Consider the following 15,157-nt stretch of genomic DNA (forward strand, 5'->3'; position numbering starts at 1 on the left):
GTTCCCAAGTATAACAGGTACTTGTAATCAAGAAAAGAAAGAAAGAGAAAGATAGATATCAGTTCGACGTCATGAGTAGTAATGTATGAACCAAGATTATATAGTACGATATATCAATATCTCTTAGAATCTATTTTTATGACCTTTCGGGGATTTTTCAACTACTAGTACCAAGGTAAGATATGAAGATATGTATGTACTACTAGTATTCCAATAAGATAATATCAGACCCAATTATTACCGATTTATACCTGATTATTCCTGATTATCATGCATCGTATTCCAAAGTTCAGTTCAAATCTTTTTTTACGCCCAACCGCCCAAACCGCTGCCTCAGGCCACCAGACCCCCATGTTCATAACAGCTTCTCGGTTGGAAATTCCTCTTTTCTCTCTTTTCCCATGATCCGCTCGTGGCGATGCGGTTGTCCGGCATCCAATCCACTCGTCTTTCCCACCATGTGCCCCGGCGAATCCGTAATATTCCCGCTCAGGAGGCCGACGTTGTTCCAAACAGTCTTCAAAAAACCCTAGAGGCGCATCGCTCCTCGAATCGGGCCCGCCTGATCCGCAAAATATACCCCCGTACCCCGGCCGCCGGACTTTTTCGCCCTTGGATCCCCCCAGAAAATCGCGCAGGTTACCGTCCACCAGAGCCTGCGATCCCCGTGCCAGATGAGTCGGAAGCTAAAAAACCCGCCAAAAAGCATGCTCGAGCTCGCAGTCGCATTCTTGAAACGAAACCCCCGGGGCTAGATAATCACCTAATAAATGCGATTCGAACCGCAGACGAAAGCGCACCAGAACAGAAACCGTGGCTTGGCTTTCTAGCTCCAGTGAGTGTTGCTGGCGATGCTGCCGTACACTTGGATGCGGAGATTCGGGCCCTGCACCAGTATTTGGCCCCAACTCCGAGTGAACAGAGTCGGATCACCCAGGTGAGCGCAGAGATCAAATCTCTGCTTGAACCGGTAGCTCCACAAGCACCGCAGATCATCGGTTCCCATCATACAGGCCTGGCGCTGGCGCATTCGGACCTGAACTTCCTTCTCCCCTTCGAAGATCTCCCACGGTCTCGACATAGCCCTCGAGGGCCAAGCGCTACACGACCGAAAATCCGAGAGGCACATGTCAACCTGTTGCGCCAGGTAGAATCTACATTACAGGAGAATCCTGTCTTTACTGGCCAGGTCCACTGGTCCACAAAGGGCAGACCTGTTATCGCGGCCCGGCACAGGCCAACGGGTTTGCTACTGCGCTTCCATTGTGGTGAGAGCGTTCCAGCCATCACAAGATATATCCAAGACTCCATAGTCGAGTACCCCGCCCTCCGACCCCTATATACTGGGGTCCGAGCGTTACTGGAGTCTCGCGGTCTTTTTGGGTCTTCACAGGCCAGCATCGCGCCTGAAGCCCTGGTGATCTTGATAGTCGCTTTTCTTAAAATGAACCGCGGCCACTACTCCGGGCCCCAAGTTCTAGGTAACCAGTTTCTGGATCTTCTCCGGTTCTATGGTACCGATGTCAATCTCCCGTCAGTGGGTGTTGCTGTTAACCCCGCGGGGTTTTTTGGCGCTGACACCTTACGGCTTTCTACTGGAGAGGAAGCCGAGCCTGCCTATCGCCGTGGCCAGCGGTCGCTAATTAATGCGAAGCGCACTGCTGCCGCAAAAGGGAATGCGCACGTGGACCGCAGGCTTTGTATTCAGGATCCAACTCATTTAATGAACGATCTCGGCCGTTCATGTACTCGAACACTTGAACTGCAAAATGCTCTCAGCGTGGCACATGAGCAGCTTAGTCGCGCATGCGATAATTGGAAGGTGCTTGGAAAACAGTGTTCGATCCTGACAACTGCCCTTGAAGCCAATTTTTATGGATTGGACAGAATCAGAGACCAAATTGTGCGCCCTGCTGGTTAGCCCCAGAGCTGGCTGATCAGTGCTATGTTTGTAAATTAGTCACTTATTGAGGACGGATCCAGCAATGGACAAATGATACCCTGTATATATAGCACCTACATTATGTTAAAGCACCTACATCTCTTCTCCGGAGAAATTCACATTCCAAAGTTCAATTTAATCAAACATTTGAATAACTTTATCTAGGAATTGGAGTATGGACGCCCGGATGCTGGCCCATAGCAAAAAAAAAGTCTATAGAAATTGACCACCCTTCAAAAACTAAAGAGACAATGCATCTACCAGAACAGAGGCGCTCAAGAACACAATAAGATAGGCGAGAATGTAATATAACAAAATGATGAACTCAAAGAGATTAATGGGGGTTTGAACGAGAAGTCATAGGACGCCTTCCAGTGCGAGTGCAAGTGAGATTAGTTGCTATGAAGAGGTTAGTTGCGCGTTTCGAACTATATGATCAGAATAATGAAACTTACTAAATTTCCAAGGGTGAGATTTGATCCAAAGCGTAAAGCCAATTGCCACCCTGTTCTTCCTTTTCAAGCCTGTGAAATTGTTCAATTAGCAACATGTTTCTTTCCCTCGAGTGTTCAGGCAAACGTACCAATCGTACGGCCAAAGAATGAGATGGCCTTGAGTCTTGTTCAGAAGATCCTCTGCTTGATCCTTATCCATCACATCATCTGTAGCATGGAACTGCTTGGAACCAATAGTCGTGGCTCTTCGTCTACGCCTCCGTGATTGAGAGGCATTGAGGTTTACTGCCTCGGAGTAGTCGACATGCGCCGAATTGGAGCGGGGCTTTTCAACATCCTCTCCGACAGTAGGGTTATCATGATTCCCATTTAGTACGGTGCTCAGCAAGTGTGGTTCAGACGCGGTCTTAAGACGGAACTTCTCGTCAACAAAGGATACAGTTTCTTGCTTTGCATGCTCAGAGAGCGGTCGATCACCAGCAGCAGCTGTTTGCAGTCCAGCCTTTTCGTCAAGTCTTTGTGCGGCCTTGGGTTCAACAATAGGCACTTCAGTCTTGGGGCTGACCACGGAGATTGGTGAGCCAATGGGCGCAGAAGCCGAACAGCCTCCTCCAGGACCAGTCTGTCGCTGCGTAGCCGGGTTGGGTTTACTGGTTGGGTGGCTTTGCATCTCTGCAAAGCGCTCACCGTAGGCAGCGTATTCCTTGTATTCCTTCCAGTTTTTGACCTCGCTGTCAGGCATACACCTAAAGACAGATCGGTAAATCTTTGTGTTCTTTTCGGCAACGGCCTGCCAAGTATCCAAATAGAACGCATCGTTCACCGGGTCTTTCATGCAGTCCTTGTCAATAAAAACACGCTTGAGATCCTGGGCATGTCCATATCGAGAATGATCATGGTTGTCTTTGGACATCATCGGATTACCGAGGCCGGATTCCGAGTCTCGGCTTGACGATTCAGAAACACCATGGCCGTGCGACGGGGTATCTGAGCTGGTATTGTTTTCAGAGTCGCGGGGGCCTTCCGTTGAAGACTTGGGCTTCGTATCCACACGGGTCGATTTGGCCCGAGAAGGCTTTTGCGGCGAAGACTGCTTTTGCTGTTGAACAGTACCTTTGCCCTCGGGATGAATCGGAGAGACAAGTGCCTCCCTGCCAACCGGTGATATTTGCGAATCGCGACCGACTCCCCGACCTGCTTTCTCGGCAGCTTTCAAATTGTCAACGCCTTCGCCATCTACATCCTTCCGATGTTCAGAGTTATCTGTAACGCGAGGATCGGCAGTTAACCTCCGGTTACTCTTGAGATTCGGATTGTTGCCTTGCTCCCAGTCGACATCATGGTTGAAACTGTGCATATCTTCGGAGCGGGATAAGAATTCATCTTGAACACGGTGCCGACGCTCGATCATCTCTCGCTCGTCTTGTCGCTCAATGACCGACGATTCCGAGTCACGTTGCTGCCGCTCACCTGCTGGTCTACTATCGTCCTCGGCATCCTGTATCTTGCGCAGCTCCTCTTCAGTGGCAAGGTCATGCTCCAAGAGCTCGTCAACATCAATTCCAAGATGCTCCCGCATCAGCCGCATGCGAAGGGTATGTGGGAATCGGCCGACGAGATACGGTTTGCCGTTCATAGTGGATGTGATCATATCGGTATCACGGACCACAGATGCCACCTCCGAATCACGAGAACCCAGCATCGAACGTTCGTTAATGTTTGCTGACCCAATAATCGCAGCCCGATCATCGACAACCATGCACTTGGCATGGATATAGAGCTGTTCGGTCACCACCTGTTGCTGCGGACCAATTTTGCCCCAAGTTCGCAAGCTGAAGAACTGGATAAAGTCCTCTGGCTCGATACCCAGCGCGCGAAGACGGCCAAAGATGGATGTCTCGCCGCGACAAATGCTACGGTATTGGCATTGCATGATAAGACGCACACTGGTTCCACCCTCACTATCCACAGTATTTTGGAAACCTGGCATCAGAGGAATGACAATGACAGCGCGCCATGCTTCCCCATTCTTTGCTGCACGAACAATTCGTTCCACCAAGGCATCACCAATCAGGTTCTCAATCTTTCGTCCATCGATTTCGCAGGTGCTGATGAAGAATTGATTCTCAATGTATACAAAATGCTCAGATTCTTCGATCAGCTTGACATAGGCATTCATGATACTATGCTCAGTGACGTCCGGAGTGCCAGTGGACCACATGCTGCTGGACCGTAAGATCTGCACTTCACATGTTCCATCCAGACCCAGAGCTTCTAAATCAGCCGGATTGAAATCTGGAGGAGGCAGTAGGAACGGTGTGGGACGCGTTGGTTTCCGCTGACGGAGGATGTAATTCCAACGCTGGACAAAATGGCGGGTAAGATCACGAGCGGGTTGTCCGACCACATGCATTGAAATATCATGCCAAGGCATCCGGGGGACAACGTTCCGATCATACATCTCTTCGTATGGTTTGTCTAGATCATAAAAGTCTTGGATACGTGGGTTTGAATAATCTTTACCGGGCCATAATTGACAGTTGTCTGGATCCTTGTGCATGTCTGCGGTTTCAAAGCCAGTAGGCTTGTCGTCGGTCAGTTTATGCTGAGGCGTATCCCAACGCCCGAAGCACAGGTCGATACCTCCGACAAAAGCCAATGTGTGGTCAATGAGACAGAGCTTCTCGTGATGAGCCCAAAAGAAAGTGTTTTGACGGAATTGATTCGGGGATCTCTGGACAAAAATGTTGGGGTGAAGTTCAAGAAGAGAAAACTTCGAGTATTCAGAGTCAATAGGAATGGCGGAGTTGATGTTTCGGTACATGATGACGAAGATCTTGACACCTTCGCGTGCCTTTTGCTGTAGGAGACGATCCAATCGCCACTTTTGGCTGATAGCAGCCGGTCGTCGCATATACAGCTCCGGACTCAACCACCAGTCATGAATGTAAATGACATCTTTGGCCTGGTTGATGGCTCTCGAAACAACCCACATGTGATCCCGGGCATCGACAAGCCACTGTGCAAAACATTTCTGTCGGACTGGAGCGAAGCTGTCGAATCGATTAGGGCGCATCCAAGGGGTGTTTTGAGCCATGAATCGGATGGAATCATCGAACTGCTGGAGTTGACGCTCATTTCGGGCAAGCAGTTTTAGTTTGCGCTCGGAGTTTTCAAGTCTTAAGGTATGGTGCTGAGGATGTCTCGCTGATTGCTTTGCAGATTTGGCCAGGTCCTTCGCTTTTTGATTGCGGAGACTGATCTTCGGCGTCGTAATTTTGAAATGCGAGTCCACAAGGAATACATCATAAATGTTCATTTCCTCAGGTGAATCTACACAAACCACGTAGCTGTGTCGGACAAGGAACCATTTAGGCCAGTGACGCTTCTTGATAAGAGAAGGATTCAAGGCTCTCCGGAAATCCAGGCCCTTGGATGACTGGATTATGAGGAAACCCTCTTTACCGTGATAACTACCTTCGGCAGCGAGACGAACTCCAAGAGCGGACAACTCAAGAAACTTGCAAAGACGATTGCTGTCAGCTCGGAAGATCAGGAAACGGATCATCTTCTGCAAGTACATCTCAAGCTTCTTGCGTTGTCTTTCTGGGTATGTTTCCTTTTTACCACCTTGGGCTCCTTCGTGAGTCAATGAAGGAGTTATAGCAGATTCACCTTCCTGGGGATTCGTGATGCTAGACTTTCGACGCGCGAGAGGACCAGAAGGGCGGCGTTGATGTTGCTGGGTCTGCTTCTTCTTCTTCCCTGCCCTCTCGGTTCCACTTGTTGGCTCTGGTCCAGTCTCATAACCACCATCTTCATCTTCATCTTCGAACTCGCTTTCCAGTCCTCTAACACCTCGCAAGTATGGGAATGCGCTCCTGGGGAAACGAGGGAGACTTGGGCTGTTCTCACTTGTCCGCAATTGAATATACTTCTGAGTCCCAAGATGAAGTTTGTACTTCAAATGCAGGTTGGCAAAGTCTTTCAACGTTCGAAAGATGATCCATTTCATTCGAGTCATGCCACTGCCATACTCCAATTCGATACGGAAAACCAGGTGACGGTCGCCAGAGTGGGAATCTATGCGACTATCTGTCACACGAACCTTCACTTGTTCCAAGAGAATCGGGATTCGTTTGCTTCCGTGTTCATCTCTTTGGAAAAAACTGGCCAAGATCAAGGCAGCTGGCACGGCCGATGACAGCTCAGCAAGAAGCTCTGCTGACTTCTTATTATCTATCGTGTTATCAACCTTTCGTCGCTGCCCAATAAGCTTGAAACCAGCTTTAATCTGCCTCCATCGTTGGGCGCTGGCACTGGTGCCGCGTTCGTTTCGATGGCGTCTCCAGGTGGCTGCGAGGCTCTCGGCATTCTCCGAGGGACCGGCCAAACCGGTAAGCCGCCTTAGTTGACTTGGTCGTTGTTCCTCTTGATTTTCCTCCGCCTGCTGCCGCCCAATGTAGGACATGCCACGGGCTCCAGCCCATGCACTTCTTTTTCGCCGATTAAGCCTTTCACGGCCTTCATCCTCCGACACGCCTTCCCGTGGCTGTGGAGTAAAGTCAGTTGTACTAGCTCTCCGGGGAAATATATTTTGCCGATAGTTCTCGAATGGTGCAAAAGATGAGGAGAAGTGGAAGGAAGGTCGACGGCCAGCTTTGGGCGTAGTGGGTGCCGTTCGATTGTCTGCATCCTCCTCCTCTGTTCGAGGGCGTCGCAATATCTTCTTTCGTTTGGGCCGATCCGTGTGCTCTGCACCACTCTCCTCCGCATCGGCCTCAATATCACTGCCCTCTTCTGGTAATGGCTCGGGAAAGCGAAATTCACCCCGTTCAGAGCCGGGGGTCGCCAGCTCCGGAGGGGGTTGCCGAAATTCTGGGACTGCACCGCCGCTGGCGGAGCGCGAGTGGGAAGTAAAAGACGACTTCAGTTTTGTAATGAACGACCTGCCCCTCGCTGTTTGTTCCCCATCATCACCATACAAAGATGTGGGTCGGGATTGTGGTCGAGATTGGGGCAGTTCGGCAGCTTCTGTATCGGTTTCTCGGAATTGAACACTCGGTGCACGAGAAGGAGGGGAGATGCCTGTAGCGGAATGCTGGTGCTTGTGGTGGGGTAGGGAAATCGGATTGTCCTCAGTAGACTTGTTGGGCGGTCGAGTGTTCAGGGATGATCCCTCTCTCGGCGGATCGCGCTGTGTTGAAGAGGAACGGAAATTCTCCTTGCTTTGAGTTCCAGAATAGGCTTCTTTGGCTGCCTGTGATGTTTCACAACCCTGGTCACCTTCGTTCACGTCTGTAGATGGAGCTAATTTGGATGACGCTGGCCGTTTAGCTTCGGTCGGAGAGGGAAACGGCGAGGACAGCTTCGGTGCATTCGAGGTGGAGATGGGATCTGGTTTCTTGGTCTGGTCGATTTCGGAGCTGCGACCTGCCTCCCTAGAAGAAGAGGCTAACATTGCGTCGGTCATGCTGTGTGGTAATCGTCAGTTTGCAGCTGCTGGTGTGGTCGAAACCTGGGGTTACGTACAATGCGGGATGAATTAAGACCCTGTCATGAATAGTCGGATCCTCCGAATTTCATGCTCAGGATAGAATTACAGACCGGACCTGGCCTCTTTAGCAGTGGGAAAGTATAGCCCACGCGAGTGTTGACATTTAAAGGAGCGCAGGTCGTCCAAATTAGTTCGCAACCGCGGTGGATCTACCGCCCAGTAACAGAATGTCTCCGAATGGAGAGGACCCGCTAAGCTAGCCAAGAAACGGGTGGTAGAAAACAATAAAAAGGGGAGTTTCGAAGATAGTAAAACGACGGGAGATTATACAGGTCCAATGATATTTCATGTACTCTGGTATGACAGGTTAAGTAAGGTTGGAGAAGGCGATGACTTGAAAAGAAAAGAAAAGAAAAAAGATCTGAATATGTTCAAGTCTTGTATAAGTCAATCTGTCGCTTCTCAAATTGCACGTTTGTCTTTTTCCAAATACGACCATTCTGGCCTCAGGCACAAGTCACGTGTGGTGGGTTTCTCCTGAGTTGTTCACTTCAAGTTGGTATGGCAAGTTTTCCAATATGGAGCTCTTGGTAAATATTGGTCTAATATTGAAGTTATAGATCAAGTTTTTTTTTTTTTTTTTTTTTTTTTTGAAACACTAATAATATCCAAATCAATACATGCATAGTTGCATTGACACTAGTGAGAAAGTACTCTAGTGGTGTCTCCGGCCCTCGGCTCCTTCGTGTACATATACCCGAATCGCCTTCTAACATAATCCGATTGTTTCCTTTACCATATCTTTGGATTTGGGCTTCATTCGAGAGCCATTGCATACTAGGACTTACTTGAATTTCTTCTCTTGTTTCAACCCATTTCTTGTTTCACGCGTGAAATCCCCCCTTCACCAACATGACCGATCCAATGAAGACCCTAGACTCAGGCCGGCCCAAGCCAGCCGCCGTATCGCAAAGGGTCTACGCCATTGCTGGAATTTCAGTCACAGTCTTTGGACTCGAAGAGCTTTCTTCGCAGGCCACCGAGGTAGCCTGTCTCTGGCTGTTGCATCCTCGTTTGGCAACCCAAGAGCGAATGACTGATATCGCCGCATCTACCATTACCGACTGGAACACCAAGACCAATGAGACCCCAACCGCTAAAGGTCTCATTGCCGTCTCATTTGATCAGCGTAATCATGGTACCAGAATGGTAGATCCACTGGCTAATGAGGCCTGGCGACAAGGCAATCCGCGTCATGCACAGGACATGTTTTCTATCTTCCGTGAGTTTTTCTTTTACAAAAATAACCTACGTATATCCATGGATATATATGTATAAACCCCCGCATTTTTAAAATGCCCATGTGAGGATCAATATCTAATCGGCGGAAATGCTTCAGAGGGAACTGCAAGGGATACTTCTTTATTAATGGACTACCTTGCTGCATTCGTTTTCCCGAATGGCGAGCATAAAATCTCCGAGAATTTAGTTCTGGGTGTGTCCCTTGGCGGACATGCCGCTTGGAGCTGCCTGTTGCACGAGCCTCGCATCAGCGCGGGTGTGGTTATCATTGGTTGTCCCGATTATCTAAATTTGATGGTGGATCGTGCACGACTGTCGAAACTACCCTCTTGGACAAAGAGCGATCCACCAGGAGCTGAGATCCTGGGCTCCGAGGCCTTGCCCGCTTCATTTGTGGATATCGTCAAACAATATGATCCTGCCAGTCTTATGCTCAAGCATGTGAAGAGTGCACCTGGCCCATTGCGTGATGGAATCTTGCCTGCACCCACGGATCAGGAACAGCAGGAGCTTCGTCCTTTGCTGACACGATGCCTGGCGGGCAAGCGTATCCTGAACTTGTCTGGCGGTGTTGACAAGCTTGTACCATACCACCGAGGTGAAGCCTTTTTGACATGGTTCAAGAGTGCAATTTCATCCAATGGCTGGTTTGGGGATGGTGCAGTCACGTTTGAGGATATAATTGACCAGGCAGCAGGCCACGAGGTTACTCCTAAGATGGTTAATGAGGCTGTTCGGTTCATCAGCGAGACATTGGCAATCAATGAGAGCAACAAGGAGCGTAGGGGTTCGGTGCGGGAATCTAAGATCTAAAAGTGCTACGGCTATGAGCCCATGATGTAGACGATCATTGTCACAAGAGAATATGACTTGGGACTTATGACCTCTTTTTTGGTCTTTTACTGCTCGTAAGATCTACGATTCGGGAGTTACCCAACCGATGTAGCATGGTCACTGGAACTGTACAATGACAGCAGCTTTGCCATAAGCCTTCAAAAGTCCTCCACCGTATACATTCGAAGGCCATGTCGAACAGCCGTAGGTCACGAGGGTCTACACAACGAAGAGACATAGATATGCCGTGGGTGAAATACCATTATCAAATACCAGTCAAACCGGGAGATGCAAATTTTGAAAAAATCCTCCTTGTGGTATTTGTTTAACACAATGTGAAATCGTAAGGGCATTCGGAGGCCATGCTATGCTGCTTGCATACACAAAAACCCTTTTTCTTTTCAGGCACCAGGGCCAACCATTTCGGTCCGTGGCGTTCTTTTTTTTGAGTTCCGATGGTCCTCCTCAAGGCAGAAAGACTTTGATCCTCCACTTTAAGACCGAATGCAGCTAGGGCTGCGATTGCCCCGATTCACCCGCCTTCTCCAAGATAAACACCGAATAAACACTTATGCGACCAGCTCACAGACACCACCGGCCTCGATGATCTTCTGCTCGGCATCGCGGGAGAAGTAACGGGCACGAACGACAACGGGAATCTGGGGGAGACGGCCCTTGCCGAGAACCTTGGAGTAACCGAGGGGGAGGAGGTCGATGACGGGGGCGGTGTCGGTCTTCTGGCCGCTCACGTAGGCGTCACGCTGCTCAGCGGGGACGAGGGACCACAGCTGTAAATGAAAAATTTCTGGTTAGCCAAATCTTTGCGACAATTTGTTCATTTCGATCCATTCAAATAAAGCGAAATCCAGGCCGCACTCCTGATGGGCCTTGATTCCCAAATACACAATTATTTGCCTTGCTGGGTTCCATCTTCGAAAACAAAAAAACAAAAAAAGGATCGACTTCGTTCGTTGGTCACGTACCTTGTCGAGGTTGATAGTGGGCTTCCAGAACTGTTGCTTGGTCTTGTGGAAGTAGCGCATACCGACCTTACCGAAGTAACCGGGGTGGTACTTGTCAATGTTGGTACGGTGGTGGTGCTGACCACCGGCCATACCACGACCACCGGGGCTCTTGCGGTGCTTGCCGACACGACCGTAACCGGCGGACACATGGCCACGGCTATGGAAGAAATGCAGGTTAGTATCTTGCTGATCGAGGCCGACTGAAGGTGAAGATGTGTCGTGATGCAGCAATCTCGAAATTGCGCCGATCATGAATTTCCTCCCGAAACCAAAAAAAAAACTTCCAGCGGCGAGGACAGGAGGGCGACTCACTGCTTCCGGGTGTTCGAAAAACGGGTAGGCATCTTGTCGGCGGTGGTGTTCTCGACAAGACCGGTTCGAGATTATGGCGTTGAAGGGGGGAAGGGACGTGGATACTTCCGGCTGCTGATGTTGAAATCCACGCTTCGCGCCTGCTAGAGTGTGCGCTAATACTTCGCTTGTCCCGTGATAGGGTCAAACCCTTTCTTGGGGCTGCCCATGTCATGTGACATGGCGACTGTACCATGGACTCGGAATACCGCCTTCCTAATTCGGAAGAACATTACAAACTACAGTAGTTATGTAAATCCACGTAACTAGTAAATGCCCCAAGTACATAGTACAGATTGATGACATTTTCTACTAGACTTGTTGAATTTGCATGGATTTAGATTGCGTATCATGTAAATACTGTTTTGATTGTTTTGATCTTGCGTCCATCTATAAAAGATATTCGTGAATCATGACTTCTCTGCAAAAAATCGGGAAAGGCGTTGCACAGTCATCTGGGCTGGCCTTGCGGCTGAGGACGCTACTAAACTCCCTTGGATCCAGCCCGGCAGCTTTTTCTGAATACGCGGTGTATCATACCTTCGATCCAGCATGATGATGGCTGCATAGTCATTTACATGTCTAATCGCTCGTCCGATGCACTGATTGACGGCTCGCATGCAAGAGTTCTCATAAAAGTCTCTACCCGCAGCTGAGGCATTGGCCTTTTTCTCGGATTCTGATCCTGACCCATGCTTGTAGGCCTTTTCTTCAAGGTACTTGATTTTAGCCTGCCAAACAGCGCTTCGGATGTTGGGAAAAGGCAAGCCAATGATCAAAACAGCCCGCCCCAGTCGATCAGAAAAATTGATACCTTCTGATAATTTCCCGCCAACCACTGATAACAGCAACGCACCAGATCCCGATTCGACAGCTTCGGTGTATTCGTGTAGCAAATTATCAGTGGTTACCATTGATTCACGGGATTCGTAAAGAATCTTCTTCTTCCCCTCGATTAGGCTAAGAACCGTTTGGCCATTGCCATTTGCAATTGGTTTTTGCCACACGGTCAAAACCTGGCTCAGGTAGTCATAACTTGGGAAGAACGCAACGACTCCATCGGGAATGACTTGGCAGAGCGTGGCTATAGTTCGCCCGAGATCGGTGATCTGTATAAGAAGTGTCAGAAAGAATTGAAACATACTGTGTTGAGCTAGTCAACCAGCATGGAGAGATCTGACCATCTTTTCGGATCCACGGGCTTCATATGTGAAGTCGAAATCTGAGCCCAGGATCCCTCGGGTTAATGATTGTGCCACCAAGTTTGTATGTGGAATAACGTGACCGAAACTGAATGTGTCGAGTCTTTCGGGGGCGACGTATGAGAACAAATGGTTTGCATAATCAGACATCTATCTAAAATGTCAGTAGTAGGTTCTAGGGTGAGGAGAATGGAAAATAACAGAATCTCACCGGAGACATTGTTCCACCCGCCAGAATCACTGCTCGAGCGTCTTCGACAATCTCCCGAAAGTGATTTGTAGGATCAAGAAGCATGTATTTCAACACCACATCGTCGTTATTCTTTTGGTAGAAGAGCCTTCCCTCTTCCGAGGGGTTCATTAAAGGAAGGAGGAAACTCTGGATATGGAAGAGGACGGGCATGGTCGTTTTGACTCTTTGAGGGGCTGGTTGGGATTTTTCCGACGACTCAACATACCCATCTACCTTCCGAGCCAACTTACTCTCTTGTAGATACCGAGACAACTTGTAGGGATTGATCTGATCAACTCCCTTGCCCGCCATGAGATCCGAAGTCAGAACCGAACCCTCTGGGGGACTATTCCGCTGTGAAAGTCCCCGTAGGTAGTCAACAATGGAGCTGACTAGTCGGATCACTTGAGCAAGATAGTTTCGATTTTTGCCTTTCAATCGTGTCTTGAATTTGCGGGCATATGTGGTCAGCTGCGAGATTGCTGTCTGCAGCTGGTTCAATGAGACTGTCACGGAGTGGATACCAGCAATCGCATCCATGAGGTTATGAGCCTCATCGATTATGACGACATGGCCCTTAACAGACAGGTTAAGGGCGTCACGCGCAGACCTCTGAAGCAGCAAAGGATATGGGAGTGTCACTATCTATGAGAGCTATCAGTAGAGAACCCATTATCGCGCAGAATATCACCGCAACCAACCTCGCTATGCTGAATGACCTCGCGAGAAGCATAGTAGGGGCAGATGCCAATATGCTTTCCCACTTTGGCGATATCTTCAATGTCCTTGACTGTTGCCAATGCGTGATCCCGAAACCTAAGTTTCAAGGCCTCATCATCCTTGGACGGGAGAAAATTGCATTTCTTGTCTGCGGCAATACCGGACTGTTGTAGATCTAAGCACTTCTCGTTGATGGCAGTATTGTTTTCCAGCGCTTGAACTTTGGGGTTTATACAAAGATTTTTTCGGGATCCCAGGGAAAGGTGTTTTATCCGCTCTTCCAGCTTGAACGGATGATCATCTTGGTCCTCGGAAGTTGGCGCATCGGGTATACTTGATGGGAATGTAACTCGCCGCAGCTCACCAGCAAATTGACTCAACTGAGAGTGTGTTCTTGAACAGTAGAAGATCTTGACCGTGTTGTCATCTTCTTCTTCTTCCTCCTGTCCTTGAGTGGAGAGCTTTCCCTTGAACTGCTCTAATAACGCTAGAGTGCTGGCAGACAAACCATCAACCCCACTTGAGTTACTTGGTTTCTTTTTTTCATCCGTTTCGCTATCATAATCGTCAAGAACAAACTGGCTCTCGTCGTCTCGCTCTCCCGTCAGCTCTAGTTCATCCACCCGCTATAAGAGAGAAGCCAGTTGGAACATGTCAAAAGAAGGGGCCTCGTGGGTTGAGCCTTACCTGCTTCTTCCTAGGCCGTTCTTGGATGCTTTGAGCTCGTTTTAGCCGTTCTTCCTCCTCTTTGATTTTTGCGAGTCGAGATTCAAACTCCTGTCTCTTCTCCGTGATCGCACGTCGCGAGTCGCGTTTAGCGAATTCAACCATCCATTCTGGCTCATCGTCGTCACCTGTGGATATGAGATTCCGAATCCAAGAAGAAGAAAGTTGAAAAGAAATCAAGAAAAAAAAAACACAGAAAAAAAAAAGGTCAAGGAAACTGAGATGAGGTTGGAAAAACGTACAAGCAGCTTGATCTAAAGTTTGTTGGAAAGCTTTACGCTTGTGGTCTCGTAGCCAAGTCAGTGAAGCGCAGATTAGGCTCAATGATTTACCCTAGATCAAGATCAGCTCGCAGCAAGACAATGATTCGGGGCAAAGGCCGATCGTGGCGTATGATCCGAGTCCCTATGGTTTTTTGCCATGTGGAGCACATACGGTACCTGTTGGCGTTTTAGTCAGATCCGGGATCAAAAGAGGCCAATTTCCCCTTCAGTCTCACATACCAGTGGGGGATTCGAAAACAGCCACTTTTCCATCTTCTAGGCAGCCATATAGATTATTCATAAACTGAAGTTGAATATCATATGGAACGAACGGATGATGAAAATCCCGATCCATGATTGAAAGGCAGTGAAGAAGCTTGGAAAAACGAATTCAATGTTGCCTTGACGGAATTGAAGGGATAAAAATAACCGTTGAAAAGAAGTGGAGCCGGGAGTTTAAGGCGAACATTGAAACATTGAAACATCTCGTAATCAACATGAGTTACTCCGTTACATTATAAGTCTCTTTCTTTTCAGGGGCAACAATTGATTACTTGGATTTTTAAAATTAACAGCTAGTTTATACCATTGGACTAGTCTATGGGTTT

The 15,157-nt window shown here is 48.7% G+C and overlaps 4 protein-coding genes across 4 annotated transcripts; 2 read left to right on the top strand and 2 right to left on the bottom strand.

The window, feature by feature from the left end:
* Positions 1-418: 418 nt before the first annotated feature.
* On the top strand, positions 419-1,921 carry N7466_006222 (uncharacterized protein; the record flags this gene model as incomplete). The annotated part of the gene is made up of 1 exon (XM_057165619.1): positions 419-1,921. One exon carries the CDS (start codon positions 419-421, stop codon positions 1,919-1,921), a length of 1,503 nt encoding a protein of 500 aa, XP_057021218.1.
* A 413-nt stretch (positions 1,922-2,334) lies between these two features.
* On the bottom strand, positions 2,335-7,870 carry pld3 (phospholipase D; the record flags this gene model as incomplete). Its single annotated transcript, XM_057165620.1, has 3 exons — positions 2,335-2,341; positions 2,398-2,466; positions 2,526-7,870. 3 exons carry the CDS (start codon positions 7,868-7,870, stop codon positions 2,335-2,337), a joined length of 5,421 nt encoding a protein of 1,806 aa, XP_057021219.1.
* Positions 7,871-8,806: 936 nt separating this feature from the next.
* N7466_006224 (uncharacterized protein) lies at positions 8,807-10,009 on the top strand (the record flags this gene model as incomplete). The annotated part of the gene is made up of 2 exons (XM_057165621.1): positions 8,807-9,176; positions 9,294-10,009. 2 exons carry the CDS (start codon positions 8,807-8,809, stop codon positions 10,007-10,009), a joined length of 1,086 nt encoding a protein of 361 aa, XP_057021220.1.
* A 590-nt stretch (positions 10,010-10,599) lies between these two features.
* chl1 (DNA helicase) lies at positions 10,600-14,904 on the bottom strand (the record flags this gene model as incomplete). Its single annotated transcript, XM_057165622.1, has 10 exons — positions 10,600-10,818; positions 11,014-11,533; positions 11,947-12,515; positions 12,588-12,758; positions 12,820-13,485; positions 13,542-14,186; positions 14,248-14,414; positions 14,529-14,619; positions 14,722-14,726; positions 14,790-14,904. 10 exons carry the CDS (start codon positions 14,902-14,904, stop codon positions 10,600-10,602), a joined length of 3,168 nt encoding a protein of 1,055 aa, XP_057021221.1.
* Between the last annotated feature and the right edge of the window lie 253 nt (positions 14,905-15,157).

The sequence above is a fragment of the Penicillium verhagenii genome, assembly GCF_028828195.1.
Source record: "Penicillium verhagenii strain IBT 33310 chromosome Unknown utg000006l_segment0_segment0, whole genome shotgun sequence".
NCBI lineage: Eukaryota > Fungi > Ascomycota > Eurotiomycetes > Eurotiales > Aspergillaceae > Penicillium > Penicillium verhagenii.